The 17,106-nt window shown below is 40.3% G+C and overlaps 1 protein-coding gene across 1 annotated transcript; it reads right to left on the bottom strand.

Moving 5' to 3' along the window:
- Positions 1-12,654: 12,654 nt before the first annotated feature.
- LOC135624085 (vicilin-like seed storage protein At2g18540) lies at positions 12,655-16,779 on the bottom strand. Its single transcript, XM_065127542.1, has 2 exons — positions 15,065-16,779; positions 12,655-12,890 (listed from the first exon to the last, which is right to left on the bottom strand). Exon 1 carries the CDS (start codon positions 16,741-16,743, stop codon positions 15,502-15,504), a length of 1,242 nt encoding a protein of 413 aa, XP_064983614.1. The 5' UTR covers positions 16,744-16,779; the 3' UTR covers positions 12,655-12,890; positions 15,065-15,501.
- Between the last annotated feature and the right edge of the window lie 327 nt (positions 16,780-17,106).

Here is a 17,106-nt window from a genome sequence, read left to right on the forward strand (position 1 = left end):
ACACGCAGACAAAGCGACACCAAGAGGCAAGAAACCGTTTAGATTCTTTAACATGTGGAGTACTCATCCTCAATTTCTTGATGTTATCAGATCTGCTTGGAATGTTAACGTGCATGGATCCCCCCCTTACATCTTATGTCAAAAGCTCAAAGCCTGTAAAGCAGCACTAAAGGAGTGGAATACAAATACCTTTGGCAATATTACCACCACAGTTCAATTTTGCAGGAAGGAACTAATGTCATTGCAACATGAGCTGCAACTTCAGCCAAATGATGAGAATATTATCTACAAAGAGACAGAAGCTAGAAATAACTTCATGCAAGCCTTAAAACAGGAGGAAAGTTTTGCAAAGCAGAAGTCTCGACAGCATTGGCTTACACTAGGAGATTCCAATACTAAATTTTTCTATGCTTCAATTGCTACTCGAAGGGCTGTTAACCGTATCAGCAAATGCAGAGACAAAGATGATAATCTTATTGAGAATTTAGATGAGGTTAAAGCACACACAGAGCAATTTTTTTATTCCTTACTCAATCAAGCTGGGAAAATTAATAACATTCATGTGGAGCCGACTAGAAAACTTGATTCGGAAGCTATTTCAATCCTCAATGCCCCAATTACAGACGACGAAATTGTATGTGTTGTCTTTAAGTCACCAAAGCACAAAAGCCCAGGTCCAGATGGATTTCCAGCTGAATTTTACCAAACTGCTTGGTCTATTATTGGAAATGATGTGATCAAGGCTTGCCAACATTTTTTCTCTTCAGGTCAAATTCTTAGAGAGATGAATTGTACTTTTATTTCTTGAATCCCGAAGAATGCAGGGGCAAATTCACTAGAGAACTATCGACCCATATCATTATGCAACTTTATTTACAAGATCATCTCCAAAGTATTGGCAAATAGAATGCAAAAGGTAATACACAAGATCATTAGCCCAAATCAAGCTGCTTTCATTAAAGGGAGAAGTATACATCATAACATTTTGCTTGCTAATGACTTGGTCAAAGATTTGCATTCAAAAGCAAGAGGGACAAAAATATGTTTTAAAGCTGATTTACGGAAAGCCTTTGATTCAGTTAATAGGAAATTTATCTATAAGATGCTCCTCGATATGAACTTCCCACAGCAATGGGTTAATTGGATTCAATCTTGCCTGCAAACTCCAAAGTTTTCGATACTCTTTAATGGCTCACCTATTGGTTTTTTTGGGAGCACGAATGGCATCCGACAAGGTGATCCACTCTCTCCGTATCTCTTTACTATTGCGATGGAAGGACTTAGCTGTATGTTGGAACATGTAGTCTTAAATGGCAGCATTAAGGTACCCAATGCTGGCTCTATTCATATATCACATATAACATTTGCAGATGATTTACTTATCTTTCTCCTAAATGATCCAACTTCAGTAATGAACCTGGCTACTATTATGAATGACTTTGGTATGGTTTCTGGACTTCAGTTAAATCATGCGAAAAGTAAAGTATATATGAGCCCTTACGTTGAGGATAAGGTCTTTATTGCACAAACTTTGGGGGTTAGTGAAGGAAGCCTGCCAGTTCCTTATTTGGGTCTCCCGCTCATATCCACAGGCATTCACAAAACCCACTGTCAGCCTATCCTGCAAAAAATAAAGAATAGAATTTCTTCTTGGAAAAATAGGCTTCTATCAAAAGCAGGACGACTCGAACTCATCCGTTCTGTATTGCACTCCTACTCTATATATTGGTGTAATGCATTTCTTTTGCCTACTGGACTTCTCCAAGATATTGAACGGTTATTAATGAACTTCTTCTGGAATGGCACAAATGATAAGGCAATGCATATGGTAAATTGGGATAGCATTTGCAAACCGAAAGATGAAGGGGGGCTAAACTTGAGAAATACTAGAGATTGGAATCAAGCATGCCTGGTACAACAATTGTGGGATCTTTTGCAAAACAAATGTTCCTTATGGTCACAATGGGTTTCTGCTAGGTATCTTTCAAAGGAATCAATCTGGGAAATTTCAACAAGAACATACTACTCTGCAGCTTGGAAAGGAATTTTAAAGGCAAGGAATTGGCTAATCAAACATATTTCGTATGCAATCTCTTCTGGAACTAGTACTAATATGTGGTACGATCCTTGGGTGAATGGGAAGAGTATATTTCAATTATATGGCGACAGAATACGAAAAGATCTTGGGGCTCCCAAAGATTGGAAGGTTTCCGAGTTCATTGCTAACGGTACTTGGTGTCTCCCTAATCCTATTTCTCCCGAAATGTTATCACTTTGGCCGACTATCATAGCTATTCCAATCAGGAACAACTCTTCAGATACACTTATTTGGCCTCATGACAATGGCAAATTTAGTGCCACATCCGCATGGATTCAAATTAGGCAAAGAAATAACAAGTGGGTCCCAAGCAGTTGGACATGGGATCGACCGGGATCACAAAGACACTCCTTATGTACATGGCAGGCCCTTCTCAATAAACTACCTACAATAGACAATATGAAAAGAAGAGGTATCTATCATGTTAACCGATGCTCCCTTTGTTTGCAACAAGAAGAAACTGTTGACCACCTCTATTTTGCTTGTGATTATACAAAATGGATATGGAAGGAGATTCTCCAGCGATTTGAACTCAATAGACTGCCGCAACCAAACTTGCACCAAGAACTAGGCGACCTTATGCAATGTTTCTCAAGAAAAGGGCCTCTTACACAACTGGCAAAGGTTACTTTCAGATGCGCTATTTGGCGGATGTGGAAGGAGAGATGTAATAGAATCTTTGAATATCAACACACAAACAATGCTCAGCTCTTGAAAGAGATTATTAGAGACTCAAGATCCTGTATGGAGCATGATCTCAAAACCGAGCACTTCACCCGAAGAGAAAAAGATATTTTTATCAAATTTAATTTTGCTATTAGCTAAAGATATGGGGAAGATGCCAAATAATGTACCCACAGGTAGTTATAGTCTACAGCATGTGTAGTCATAACTATCGCATCAGCACTCTATGAGTTACTTGGCTTTGTCTATGACTTGTATAGATAAAGCTAGTTGTAGAAACTTTACACATAATCAATTTACTTTTACTTACCAAAAAAACTACACCACGTGCCGAATATCGAGGCATAGTCACCTGCTCTCTCTTACTCTCATTCCTTCTTTTTTTCTTTCCCAAACGCAGCTGCCACAACCACCACCACTGCTGCCGCCACAGTCGCTGCCCCTTCCACCGCACTACCTTTTTCCTCCCCTTCTTTCGCAGACACAGCTGTTGCATACGTAGTCTCTGCCGTTGTAGTCGCAATCCCGTCCGCAGCCCCGGCGTCACACACACCCTCTCCTCTGTTTCGTCTGCAGGAAACAGAGGTATTGTTAGGATCGGAGCGGCACTAAGAGGGGGGGGGGGGGGGGTGAATTAGTGCAGCGGATTAAAACTTCGGTTTTAGAAAAATCTTTCGTATGATAAGAACGAAACTTGAAAGACTTAACTTGAAAGCGTATTCTTGAAGTTGCGCAGCAAAGGTAATAAGGAACTAAAGCATGTAAGAAGGTTTGCAGTAATGTAAATAGCAATAATGAAATGCAAACCAGAGATTACGCCGATTTTAGAGTGGTTCGGTCAAATGACCTACATCCACTTGCGAGGCCCCTCTTCGATGAGGCTGCCACCTTCCACTAGCAAATCTCTTGAAATGGAAGGGTCAATACCCCTCTTACAACCTTTTACAAACAGCTCAACCTCTTACAAATTTTCAATAAGAAAGAAGGAGGAGAACTCTCTAGCAAATTGAAAACAAGACTTGCTAAGACTTTCTAAGACTTTTCTCTCAATCAAAATGCTTCTCAAAAGTTGTAACCTCAGCTGAGATTTGAGGGGTATTTATAGGCCTCAAGAGGATTCAAATTTTGGGCTCCAAAATTTGAATTCTCTTTGGGTTCCCGATACTGGCGGTGCCACCGCCCAGCCAAGCGGTGCCACCGCCCAACGTTCGGGTGCTGGGAGGTGCAACCGCCCAGCCCAGGAGGTGTCACCGCCCAGCTCTTGGGTGCTGGGCGGTGCTACCGCCCAGCCAAGCGGTGCCACCGCCTGGCTCTCCGATTTCACTGGTTTGACTTTGGGCCCAGTTGGCCCCTAACCAGGATATAGGATTATCTCTTAAGCCTAATCCTAATTACAAGTGAACTACATAACAAAAACACATCCTAAGCAAGCTTTCAACCGCGAACGTCGAGTCTTGTTTCGGCGAGCTTTCCGACGAGCTTCTTCCGACGGACTCCCATCAAGCTCCCGATCTTGTGATGACTTTAACGAGTAGCCGAGCCTTCTCGTTGATCTCCGTGAACCTCCGACGATCTCTTCGGCGATCTTCCGAAAATTCCGATAGGTTCCCGATTTCTTCTCGGTTGGTTCCGGTAGCATCTCCGACGATTCTTCGGACTCTTAAACGTCGATCGATCTTGACTCCGGTATTCTTGCTTTGTGTTTTCTGGTTATCGTAGTTAATCCTGCACACTTAACTCAATAATATGGATTAGATCAATTAACCCATCAATTGATTTCATCATCAAAATCCGAGATTCAATAATCTCCCCTTTTTTATGATGACAATCAATTGATGACGGAGTTAAATATAACTCCCCCTATCTATATGCCATATTATGAGAAGATGAAAACACTTGAATTTCATCCATTGAATTCAAGCATAAACCGATAAGTTCTAACCGTAGAACTTATCGTTATTCTCATTAAGCAATAGTAAGTGCGAAACTTCGATGAAAATCATAAGTCAAATGATATGGGACAATTTTTACTACGATAGGAGATAAAGATTTTCAACATGAATTTCATGATATCGATGTAAGGCATGCTTTTAATATGATCAATCAATCTTGTGATATTCTTAAGGATTTTGCAAGGCATATAAGACATTCATATCACACAAGCTTTTGCAATTCATATAAGTCATGCTATTAAAATGATACAAGTCATCACTTTTCTCCCCCTTTGTCATCAACAAAAAGAGAATGAGACTTGAAGCACATAATTTATCATACAAAGATTTTATCATTGATCATACATCACTCATCTATATTATCATTGATCATACAAAGATTTTATCATTCAAAATTAAGTATGCTAAAATATTTACGCATAGTTCATCTTAAAGGAAAATTCAGCATTCATCCATATTATCAAATCTCTTCTTTTTATATATAACAAAAATTGTAGATGTACAAAGAAGAGATTGGGATAAGAAAAAAAATTTTAAGTAGTAACTCCAATAAGTCAAGATCATAATTCGAATACAAATCCATTCAAATTCAATTCGTCAACTTGAAATTCATAATCAAGCCATCAAAATCAATTTCGAGATTCAAAATATCATAAAATCATTAATCTTGATCAGATGGAAGCGGTGTTTGACTCAAGATAGGATAAGATAATTTAATAAGTCACCGAGGAACGGAGAGAGAATGAAAAACTTTACGGAAAATCCATTCAAACAAGTTTATTCTTAGGGACAATTTAACATACCTAATTTCCTTCTAATGAATTCAAATTGGTCTTCATTCAAAGCTTTTGTAAATATATATGCTAATTGATGCTTTGTGTCAATGAATTCTAGAACAACATCATTGTTAAGGACATGATTGCATATGAAATGATGCCTAACGTCGATGTGCTTAGTTCTAGAGTGCGGAATTGGATTTTTAGTAAGACATATGGCACTAGTATTATCACATTTTATGGGAATGTTTTTAAAGTGAATTCCATAGTCTTCTAATGTATTTCTCATCCAAATGACTTGTGCACAACATGCACTTGCAGCAATGTATTCGGCTTCCGCCGTAGATAGTGCAACTGAATTTTGTTTCTTGGAAGTCCAAGAAACAAGTGCATGTCCTAAAAATTGGCATGTTCCGGATGTACTTTTTATATCTATCCTGCATCCGCCAAAATCGGCATCTGCATAAGCTATTAGATCGAATTTTTCAGATTTTGGATACCACAATCCTAAATTTAGAGTTCCTTTAAGATACCTAAATATTCTTTTAACACTCTTTAGATGAGATAACTTAGGATTAGATTGAAACCTAGCGCAAAGTCCTACACTAAACATAATATCTGGTCTAGTCGCGGTGAGGTAGAGTAGACTACCTATCATTCCCCTATATGTTTTTTGATCGAAATTTTCACTATTTTCATCCATATCTAACTTAGTCGCAGTACTCATAGGGGTGTTTATTGCTTTTGAATTATCCATGTTAAATCGTTTTAACAATTCTAATATATATTTGGATTGGTTAAGAAATATACCATCACTAAGTTGTTTGATTTGTAATCCTAAAAAGAAAGTCAATTCACCCATTAAACTCATTTCAAATTCATGACTCATACATTTGGCAAATGATTCACATAGTGATTCATCCGAAGAGCCAAAAATAATATCGTCAACATAAATTTGCATAATAAGAAAATTATTTTCAAAATGTTTAATAAACAATGTAGTATCAACCTTGCCTTTGGTAAAATTATTTAAAATAAGAAAGAAACTAAGCCTTTCATACCAAGCTATAGGAGCTTGTTTAAAGCCATAGAGAGCTTTAATCAATTTGAATACATGATTAGGAAGAAGAGAATTTTCAAATCCGGGAGGTTGTTCGACATATACTTCTTCGGAAATAAAACCATTCAAGAAAGCACTTTTGACATCCATTTGAAATAGTTTAAAATTATTACTACTAGCATAGGCAAGGAGCATCCTTATGGCTTCTAATCGAGCCACGGGAGCGAATGTTTCTTCGTAATCGATACCTTCTTCTTGGTTGAAACCTTTGGCCACTAATCTAGCCTTGTTTCTAACCACGATACCATTTTCGTCTTGCTTGTTTCTAAAGACCCACTTAGTACCTATGACTAAGTGGTCACTTGGTCTAGAAACAAGCTTCCATACCTCATTCCTCTCAAATTTGTTCAATTCTTCTTGCATTGCAATGACCCAAAAATCATCTTTTAAGGCTTCGTCAATGCATTTAGGTTCAATTTGAGAAAGGAAAGCGGCGTTAGCACAAAAATTCTTGAAAGAAGAACGAGTTTGAACCCCTTTTGTTGTATCTCCTATAATTAGCTCATTTGGATGAGCATCTACATACTTCCATTCTTTGGGTAAAGAAATTTCGGAAGAAGATGCATTTAAATGGCTATTTTGAGGAGGGGGTTCGTTTAAATTCAAATTATCAAAACCAAGATCATCATCAAAATCATTTTTCTTTAAATCAGAAATTTCATTAAAAACTACATGAATAGACTCTTCTATTACTAAGGTCCTTTTGTTAAAGACACAAAAGGCCTTAGAAACGGAGGAGTAACCAAGAAAAATGCCTTCATCGGATTTAGCATCAAATTTACCTAGGGCATCCTTTTCATTTAAAATGAAGCATTTACAACCAAAAACTTTAAAATAAGAAATATTTGGTTTTTTGTTATTCCATAATTCATAGGGAGTTTTTGATAGAGATGGACTTATTAGGACCCTATTCATGATGTAACAAGCCGTATTTACGGCTTCGGCCCAAAAATATTTGGGTAAACTATGTTCCTTTAACATAGTTCTTGCCATTTCTTGTAGGTTTCTATTTTTCCTTTCAACTACTCCATTTTGTTGAGGATTTCTTGGAGTTGAGAAGTTATGATTGTACCCATTAACTTCGCAAAAATTTTGAAAGTCACGATTTTGGAATTCACCACCGTGATCACTCCGAATTGATGAAATCATGAAGCCTTTTTCGTTTTGAGTGAGTTTACAAAACTTTGAGAAACACTTGAAGCAATCACTTTTGTGAGCTAAGAAATAGGTCCAAGTGTATCTAGAGTAGTCATCCACAATCACAAAAACATATTTGCTTCCACCTAGACTTGTTGTATCAATTGGTCCAAATAAGTCCAAATGGATCAATTGTAATGGTCTAGTGGTGCTAATTTGATTTTTTGGTTTGAAGCTTATTTTTATTTGTTTGCCTAGTTGACATGCATCGCATACCTTATCCTTAATAAACTTCATATTCGGAATCCCTCGTACTAATTCTTGAGATGAGATTTTAGATATTGTTTTCATGCTTGCATGACCTAATCTCCCATGCCAAAGCCAAGCATCATCATTTACGGTGGAGAAACACATTTCATTACCTAGTTCATCAAGATTGATGGTATAGACATTATTTTGTTTTAAAGCAATCATAGTCATGTTATGATTTGGTTTTTCAATAATGCACATATTTCATTCAAATCTAACGATATAACCTTTATCGCATAGTTGACTAATACTTAAGAGATTGTGTTTCAATCCATCAACTAGTAAAACATCATCAATGGAAAAACTAAATTTGTTACCAATAGTTCCCTTGCCAATGATTTTGCCTTTGTTGTTGTCTCCGAAGGTGACGTACCCTTCTTCTTTGCTAGTGAGCATTGAGAAATGAGATGGATCTCCAGTCATATGTCTTGAGCATCCACTATCGAGATACCATCTCTTGCTCCTAGCTTGTGGGTTTGTCTACAAAAGAGGATGATTTTTAGGTACCCATTTGATTTTGGGTGCCTCAAAAATTGACCCACTAATTTTATTATTTATTATTGAATCCTTTATAGTTCCTTTAGGAACCCATATTAATTTTCGTGAACTAATTTTTCTAAATGGACATTTGTAGGCAATATGTCCGGATTTGCAACAAAAGTTGCATTTCATATAAGAGGAAACATGTAACGTAGGTCCTTTTATGAAAGTGGTAGGATTTTGATGTAATCCTTTTACAAATCCAATTCCATTTCTATTTGCGATGTGACCCTTGTGTGCAAGGATCATATCTAATCCTTTGCTACCAACCTTAACCTTGTTTAAGGTTTCTTTAAGAAGCAAATTTTCATTTTTTATTGCTTCTAAATGCTCACACTTAGAGCATGGAGGAATTTGAAGATTCTCAAACTTATCTTGTAGCAAAGCATGCTCTTTCTTTAAGATACTTAACTTCTTGCTAACAATTCTACATTCATCAAATAATTCATGAAAAGCGATAGAGAGTTCTTCAAAAGATAAATCTTCATTAAATAAATCACATACCTCTTCTCCTAAAGCCATTAGCGCGTAATGAGCAACTTGCTCGGTGTTGGACTCCTCTTCTTCGGACGCACTTGAATCATCCCACGTTGCCTCGAGCGCCTTCTTCTTTGATGTTCTCTTTTTGGCTTGAGGACAATCGTTCTTGTAGTGTCCCGATTTTTTGCATTCATAGCAAATCACTTGGTCCTTCGTTTGTTCAAATTTGTTTTTAAATTTGTTCTTTCTTAAGTATTTTTTAAATTTTTGAGTCAAAAGTGCAATGTCATTGTCACTGTCCTTATCACTTGATGTTCCTTTCAAGTGGTCTTCTTGTGATTTGAGTGCCATATCCTTCCTGTTCTTTGGAAGGGGGTTCTCGAGCTCGTCATGAGCTTGACATGTCATTTCGTAGGTCATTAGAGACCCAATGAGTTCTTCAAGAGGGAATGCTTTAAGGTCTTTGGCCTCTTGAATGGTCGTAACTTTTGGATCCCAACTTTTAGGGAGAGATCTTAAGATTTTAGTTACTAGTTCAAAGTTAGTAAAATCTTTACCAAGAGCTTTGAGTCCATTGATGACATCCGTAAACCGGGTGTACATGTCTCCGATGGACTCACTTGGTTTCATTCGGAAAAGTTCGTAAGAGTGCACAAGGATGTTGATTTTGGACTCTTTCACTCGGCTAGTGCCTTCATGAGTGACCTCAAGAGTTCTCCAAATATCAAAGGCCGAATCACAAATTGAAACACGATTAAATTCATTTTTGTCTAGTGCACAAAACAAGGCATTCATAGCCTTTGCATTTAAAGCAAAAACCTTCTTCTCCGATTCATTCCATTCACTCATCGGAAGAGAAGATTTTTGAAATCCGTTTTCAACAATAGACCAAAGCTCAAAGTCCATAGAAATGAGAAAGATTCTCATGCGAGTCTTCCAATATGTGTAATCTGACCCATTAAACAAAGGTGGTCGTGCAATAGAGTGGCCCTCTTGCATGCCGGAGTAAGCCATCTCTCTTAGGTATTAAACCAAATATGAGAGATAACCTAGCTCTGATACCACTTGTTAGGATCGGAGCGGCACTAAGAGGGGGGGGGGGTGAATTAGTGCAGCGGATTAAAACTTCGGTTTTAGAAAAATCTTTCGTATGATAAGAACGAAACTTGAAAGACTTAACTTGAAAGCGTATTCTTGAAGTTGCGCAGCAAAGGTAATAAGGAACTAAAGCATGTAAGAAGGTTTGTAGTAATGTAAACAGCAATAATGAAATGCAAACCAGAGATTACGCCGATTTTAGAGTGGTTCGGTCAAATGACCTACATCCACTTGCGAGGCCCCTCTTCGATGAGGCTCCCACCTTCCACTAGCAAATCTCTTGGAATGGAAGGGTCAATACCCCTCTTACAACCTTTTACAAACAGCTCAACCTCTTACAAATTTTCAATAAGAAAGAAGGAGGAGAACTCTAGCAAATTGAAAACAAGACTTGCTAAGACTTTCTAAGACTTTTCTCTCAATCAAAATGCTTCTCAAAAGTTGTAACCTCAGCTGAGATTTGAGGGGTATTTATAGGCCTCAAGAGGATTCAAATTTTGGGCTCCAAAATTTGAATTCTCTTTGGGTTCCCGATACTGGCGGTGCCACCGCCCAGCCAAGCGGTGCCACCGCCCAACGTTCGGGTGCTGGGAGGTGCAACCGCCCAGCCCAGGAGGTGTCACCGCCCAGCTCTCGGGTGCTGGGCGGTGCCACCGCCTGGCTCTCCGATTTCACCGGTTTGGCTTAATTTTAGCCCAAACCATATCTGACTTTGGGCCCAGTTGGCCCCTAACCAGGATATAGGATTATCTCTTAATCCTAATCTTAATTACAAGTGAACTACATAACAAAAACACATCCTAAGCAAGCTTTCAACCGCGAACGTCGCGTCTTGTTTCGGCGAGCTTTCCGACGAGCTTCTTCCGACGGACTCCCATCAAGCTCCCGATCTTGTGATGACTTTAACGAGTAGCCGAGCCTTCTCGGTGATCTCCGTGAACCTCCGACGATCTCTTCGGTGAACTTCCGAAAATTCCGATAGGTTCCCGATTTCTTCTCGGTTGGTTCCGGCAGCATCTCCGACGATTCTTCGGACTCTTAAACGTCCATCGATCTTGACTCCGGTATTCTTGCTTTGTGTTTTCTGGTTATCGTAGTTAATCCTGCACACTTAACTTAATAATATGGATTAGAGCAATTAACCCATCAATTGATTTCATCATCAAAATCCGAGATTCAACAGGTATCACAACCTCTTCTCCTGCTTCCTATTCTTCTTCTCTTCCTCTTCTTCTTCTTCTCCTCTTCGAACGCCCCACACCTCTCCTCTGTTTCCACCTGCAGGAAACAGAGGTGCTGCAGCCCTAGCTGCTGCCACCTCTCGCTCCTCTCCCTCGTCCCTCTCTTTTCCCTCTTCTTCTCCTTCTCTTCTTCTCCTCTTCCCTTTTCCTCCCCAACGCCACACACCTCCTCGCTGTAGCCTTGCCGCAGCTATCCTCCTCTCTTCTTCTTCTTCTTCTTCTTCTTCTTCTTCTTCTTCTTCTTCCCTTCTCCTCCCCAACGCCCCTCACATCCTCTCCTCTGTTTCCACCTGTGGGAAACACAGGTGCAGCAGCCCTAACTGCTGCTGCTGCCTCTCTCTCTCCTCTCCATCTTCCCTCTCTTCTTCTTCTTCTTCTTCTTCTTCTTCTTCTTCTTTTCTTCTCTTCTCCCTCTTCCTCCTCTCTTCTTTTTCCTCTTCTTCTTCTTTCTTCTCTCCTCACGCCCCACCGCTCCTCTCTGCTTCTCGAAGAAACAGAGAGTACGTGGGAGGCGGTGGGATAAAACCAAAATTTTTGGTTTTCTTTATTTTCTTTTCATTTTGCAACTTAGCAGTTTAGTCCTTGAAAATTTTATATTTACATATAGGTCCTCAAATTTACATATAATTTCTTATTAATAATTTTCAAAAGTGAGGGATATTACACTAGCTGCTGCCATCTCTCGCTCCTTTCCCTCTTCCCTCTCTTTTCCCTCTTCTTCTCCTTCTTCCTTCTCCTTCCTTTCTTCTTCTTCTTCTCTTCTTCCTCACCTTCTCTTCCAGCTACAGCTGCCCGCAGCTGCAGCTCCTCCTTTCCCTTCTCTTCTTCTCCTCTTCTACTTCCCTCCTCCTCCCCCGAAACAGAGGTATCACAACCACTTCTTCTTCTTCCTCTTCTTCTTCTTTTCTTCTTCTCCTCTTCTTTCTTTCTCCTCCCCAACGCCCCACATCTCCTCGCTGCAGCCCTTGCCTGACACGCCCCTCAAAATATCCATGATTTTTAAAATTTTCGTCACAGACCAATCCAGGATCCAAACTAACGTTTGAGGACACTGAAAACATTCTATTCATATTCACATCCATAAAACCTGTGCAGTTTATAATCATATATCACATCACTCGATAATTCACATTTATGGCAACCCAAGCCAACTTGACAAACATGAACAACATTTATAAATCCACAAGCTAAATAATTTATACAATCAGAACTCCAACTATTCACCACAAGTTCATATCATTATAAATTAGGCTTAACATTCAGAAATTCCAAATAAGAGAGATCTCCTAACACTTTGACACAGTATATCCATTTCGGTTCATCGACAACATTTCATTACATACAAAACATACTTATACAACAATAGCATAACAACCAACAAGACTTGCCCATAATTCTGAATAGCTATCCACTGCCTCAGCCCAAATCAAACATCTCGAAGAGTGACAAGCTGACCTGAAAGGTTTATATAACAACGGAGTGAGCCAAAAACGGCTCAGCAAGTGACAAAGCATATTCAGAACAAAAGGAACAGTTTGAAGCGAGTAAGGTATCGTAATGCAAAGCAGAATACAAGAATTCTCAAGGATACCATCTCAATAGATACCAAATCATACGTATCATGTCATTCATAACATATTTGATCCATAACGAAAGGAGCATAGAGTAATTGAAACATATCAATGGCAGATAGGACATTTCAGAACATATCAGCTCATATCAAATGGAGCATAGAGTAATTTGGAGCATATCAATGGCAGATAGGACAATTCAGAACATATCAGTTCATAGCAAATGGATCACAGAGTAATCAGAGCATATCAATGGCAGATAGGACATATAAGAACATATCAGTTCATAGCAAATGGATCACAGAGTAATCGGAGCATATCAATGGCAGATAGGACATATAAGAACATATCAGTTCATAGCAAATGGAGCACAGCGTAATTGGAGCATATCAGAAACAAAGGAAACATATCAAAGCTTATCAATGCCATATAAAATGTTCCGAAGCATATCAACGGCATATGGAACATTTCGAAACAAAATCATCAGGGAATGAAGCCTTTCAGAGCATATCGGTACACATATCGTACAAGAGCTCAAACGTCGTCCTTGACGTTGCAATCATATCAATCTTATCCAGAGTATGAACAGAAACAAACTCACCAAAACTCTGGATGTCATATCAAACATATAGAGGGTGTAGTGGGATCTCAGTCAGAATGTGATTCATCCATTTCTGAATGACCACTTGACAAAAGTCTCCCACGTCTGGGAGCTCCATCCACCCACGTCTAGGTGAAGTCAAAGGGGGCCGGCAGAGCATCGCAGGCTCTAATCACATACCCACGTAGCGGGCAACAAGCGCAAACAGAATATCCCTCATAGCGGGACCCCACATAGCGGGCAAATAACGCATACCCTTTACCATTTCTGGCAAAGGTCCAGACAATCCCACACACCAGAGTACAAAAGGGCAGTTTTAACAATAAGCAGCATATATCGGAAGCACACGCGGAACAACAAAGCGTACATGTGCCTTTACGAGTCAATCCGAAGTAAGCAATAATCTTTCACAAGTATATTCAGATTTGAAAGGAATTGAAAGCAAGGGCACATATGGAATCCAAGCAATCACATATAACTCAATTCAATAAGAAGATTTGATGAATTCAATGTCCAAAGGAATGAAACTGGAATAGGCACATATCGAAAGCAAATGCGGAACAATAGGATATACATGTGCCTATATGAGTCAATACGATATAGCATAAACGTTACACAACAGTTTTCAAGAATGCAAATAATTTTAAGGACAAGAGCATACAAGAATTCAAAGCAGTAATATAAAGTTCAATTGAATAAGAAGGCTAAAGGATATCAATTTCCAAAGGAATGAAACCAGAATATGAGAAATCGGCCAAAGCTCGATTTCTGGCAGAATACAGAAGGCACATTGAACAAATGATTCAAACTATCAATCGTGCTCCAATTTACTCAGAAATAATCATTGGATAATACTTTCAGATAAGACAGGCTTCATATGAATTGAACTGTCCAACAGAGAGAGTTACAAATAATTTGGTAAGCAAGTGTCGTAGAACAAAATCTCTGTTGGCAGAATTCATAATGTCAGATTCAACAGATAATTGGATAGGTGTTTGGATTCCCAATCTTTCAATCCATATATCAAAGAAAGGTCTACGAGTCTAGTTTCCAATAAAATCAATTTTGAACAAATCAGAGTTTCCAACAAAGACTTATAGGCAGCTCGGTATCCAAAGGTCAGAATATCAGAAGTTGCACAGATTCGAATCGTTACGTCTAAACAGGAGATATATCAAATGCAAGGCTAGAACAATTCAATGTTCCTCATATTCAAAGCAAATGTAGAGATAAAAATGACAGTGAGGAACGATCAGGATACTTGCAATAGGAAAGATTAGAGCAATTATAGGAGGAACGATCAGGGAACTTGCAATAAGAAATATCATTGCAATTATAGGAGAAACGATCAGGGAACTTGCAATAAGAAATATCAGAGCAATTATAGGAGAAACGATCAGGGAACTTGCAATAAGAAATATCAAAGCAATTATAGGAGAAACGGTCAGGGAACTTGCCTTTCAAGGATTTCGATCCGAAGATCCAAAGAAGGTGCTAGCCCAAATCCTTCTACTTTTCCTCCGTGTCCTCTCTCTGTTTCGTTTTGTGCTCCCGTTTTCTTCCTTTCTTCGCAACTACACCACGTGTCGAATATCGAGGTACAGTCACCTGCTTTCTCTTACTCTCATTCCTTCTTTTTCTTTCCCAAACGCAGCTGCCACAACCGCCGCCGCTGCCGCTGCCACAATCGCAGCCCCTTCCACCGCACTACCTTCCTTCCTCCCTTCTCTCGCAGACATAACTGCTGCATACGCAGTCGCTGCCGCTGCGACCGCAATCCCGTCCGCAGCCCCTTTTTCCCCCTTTCCTTTCCTTTCTTTCCCAGCTGCAACTGCCGCAGTCGCAGTCGCAGCCATGGCCGCAGCCACCACAACCGCAGCCTCTTCTTCCTCTGCTACTCTATTTCCTCTCCTACTTCTCTTCCAACTGCAGCTGCCACTGCCGCAGCTGCCACCCCTTCTCCTCTTCCTCTCTTCTTCCTCTCCTTCCCTTTCTCTTCTTCTTCCTTTCCTTCTCTTCTTTCCCAGCCACAACTGCAGCTGCCATCACCGCAGCCGCAGCCCCTTCTCCTCTTCCTCTCTTCTTCCTCTCCTTCCCTTTCTCTTCTTCTTCCTTTCCTTTTTTCTCTTTCCCTGCCACAGTTGCAGCTGCCATCGCCGCAGCCGCAGCCCCTTCTCCTCTTCCTCTCTTCTTCCTCTCCTTCCCTTTCTCTTCTTCTTCCTTTCCTTTTTCTCTTTCCCTGCCACAGCTGCAGCTGCCATCGCCGCAGCCGCAGCCCCTTCTCCTCTTCCTCTCTTCTTCCTCTCCTTCCCTTTCTCTTCTTCTTCCTTTCCTTTTTCTCTTCCTCTTTCCCTGCCATAGCTGCAGCTGCCACAACCGCAGCCGCAGCTACTTCTTTCCCTTCTCCTCTTCCTTCTCCTTCCTTTTTTCTTCTTCTCTCCCCGCTGCAACTGCTGCAGTCGCGGCCGCAGCCACGGCCGCAACCTCTCCCTCCTCCCCTGCTCATCTTCCTCTTCTTCTTCTCTTCCAGCTGCAGCTGCCATCGCCGCAGCTGCAGCCCCTTCTTCCCCGGCGTCACACACACCCTCTCCTCTGTTTCCTCTGCAGGAAACAGAGGTATCACACCTCTTTCTCTTCCTCTTCTTCTTCTTCTCCTCTTCCCCTCTTCCCTTTTCCTCCCCAAGGCCACACATCTCCTCGCTGCAGCCTTGCCGCAGCTATCTTCTTCTTCTTCTTCTTCTTCTTCTTCTTCTTCCCTTTTCATCCTCAACGCCCCACACATCCTCTCCTCTGTTTCCACCTGCGGGAAACAGAGGTGCTGCAGCCCTGGCTGCTGCAGCTGCCTCTCTTTTCCCTCTTCTTCTCCTTCTCTTCTTCTCCTCTTCCCTTTTCCTCCCCAAAGCCACACACCTCCTCGCTGCAGCCTTGCCGCAGCTATCCTCCTCTCTTCTTCTTCTTCTTCTTCTTCTCTTCTCCCTCTTCTTCCTCTCTTCTTCTCCCCACGCCCCACAGCTCCTCGCTGCAGCCCTCGCTGCAGCCACCTCCTCTTCTTCTTCTTCTTCTCTTCTCCCTCTTCTTCCTCTCTTCTTCCTCCTCTCTTCTTTTCCCTCTTCTTCTTCTTTTCTTCACTCCTCATGCCCCACCGCTCCTCTCTGTTTCTCGAAACAGAGAGTGCGTGGGAGGCGGTGGGATAAAACCGAAATTTTCGGTTTTTCTTTATTTACTTCTTTTTACAACTTAACAGTATAGTCTTTGAAATTTCTATATTTACATATAGGTCCTCCGATTTATAAATAAATCTTTATTAATAATTTTTAAAAGCGAGGGATATTACATTGCCGCAGCCACCTCCTCTTTTCTTCTTCTTCTTCTTCTTCTTCTTCTTCTTCTTTTGCTTCTCTTCTTCTACTTCTCTTCTTCTCCTCTTCTTCCCTTCTCCTCCCCGACGCCCCACACATGAACTCCTTTGTTTCCTCCTACTCAAAACAGAGGTGCTGCA

Source organism: Musa acuminata, chromosome BXJ1-3 (assembly GCF_036884655.1).
Source record: "Musa acuminata AAA Group cultivar baxijiao chromosome BXJ1-3, Cavendish_Baxijiao_AAA, whole genome shotgun sequence".
In the NCBI taxonomy this organism is placed as follows: Eukaryota; Viridiplantae; Streptophyta; class Magnoliopsida; order Zingiberales; family Musaceae; genus Musa; species Musa acuminata.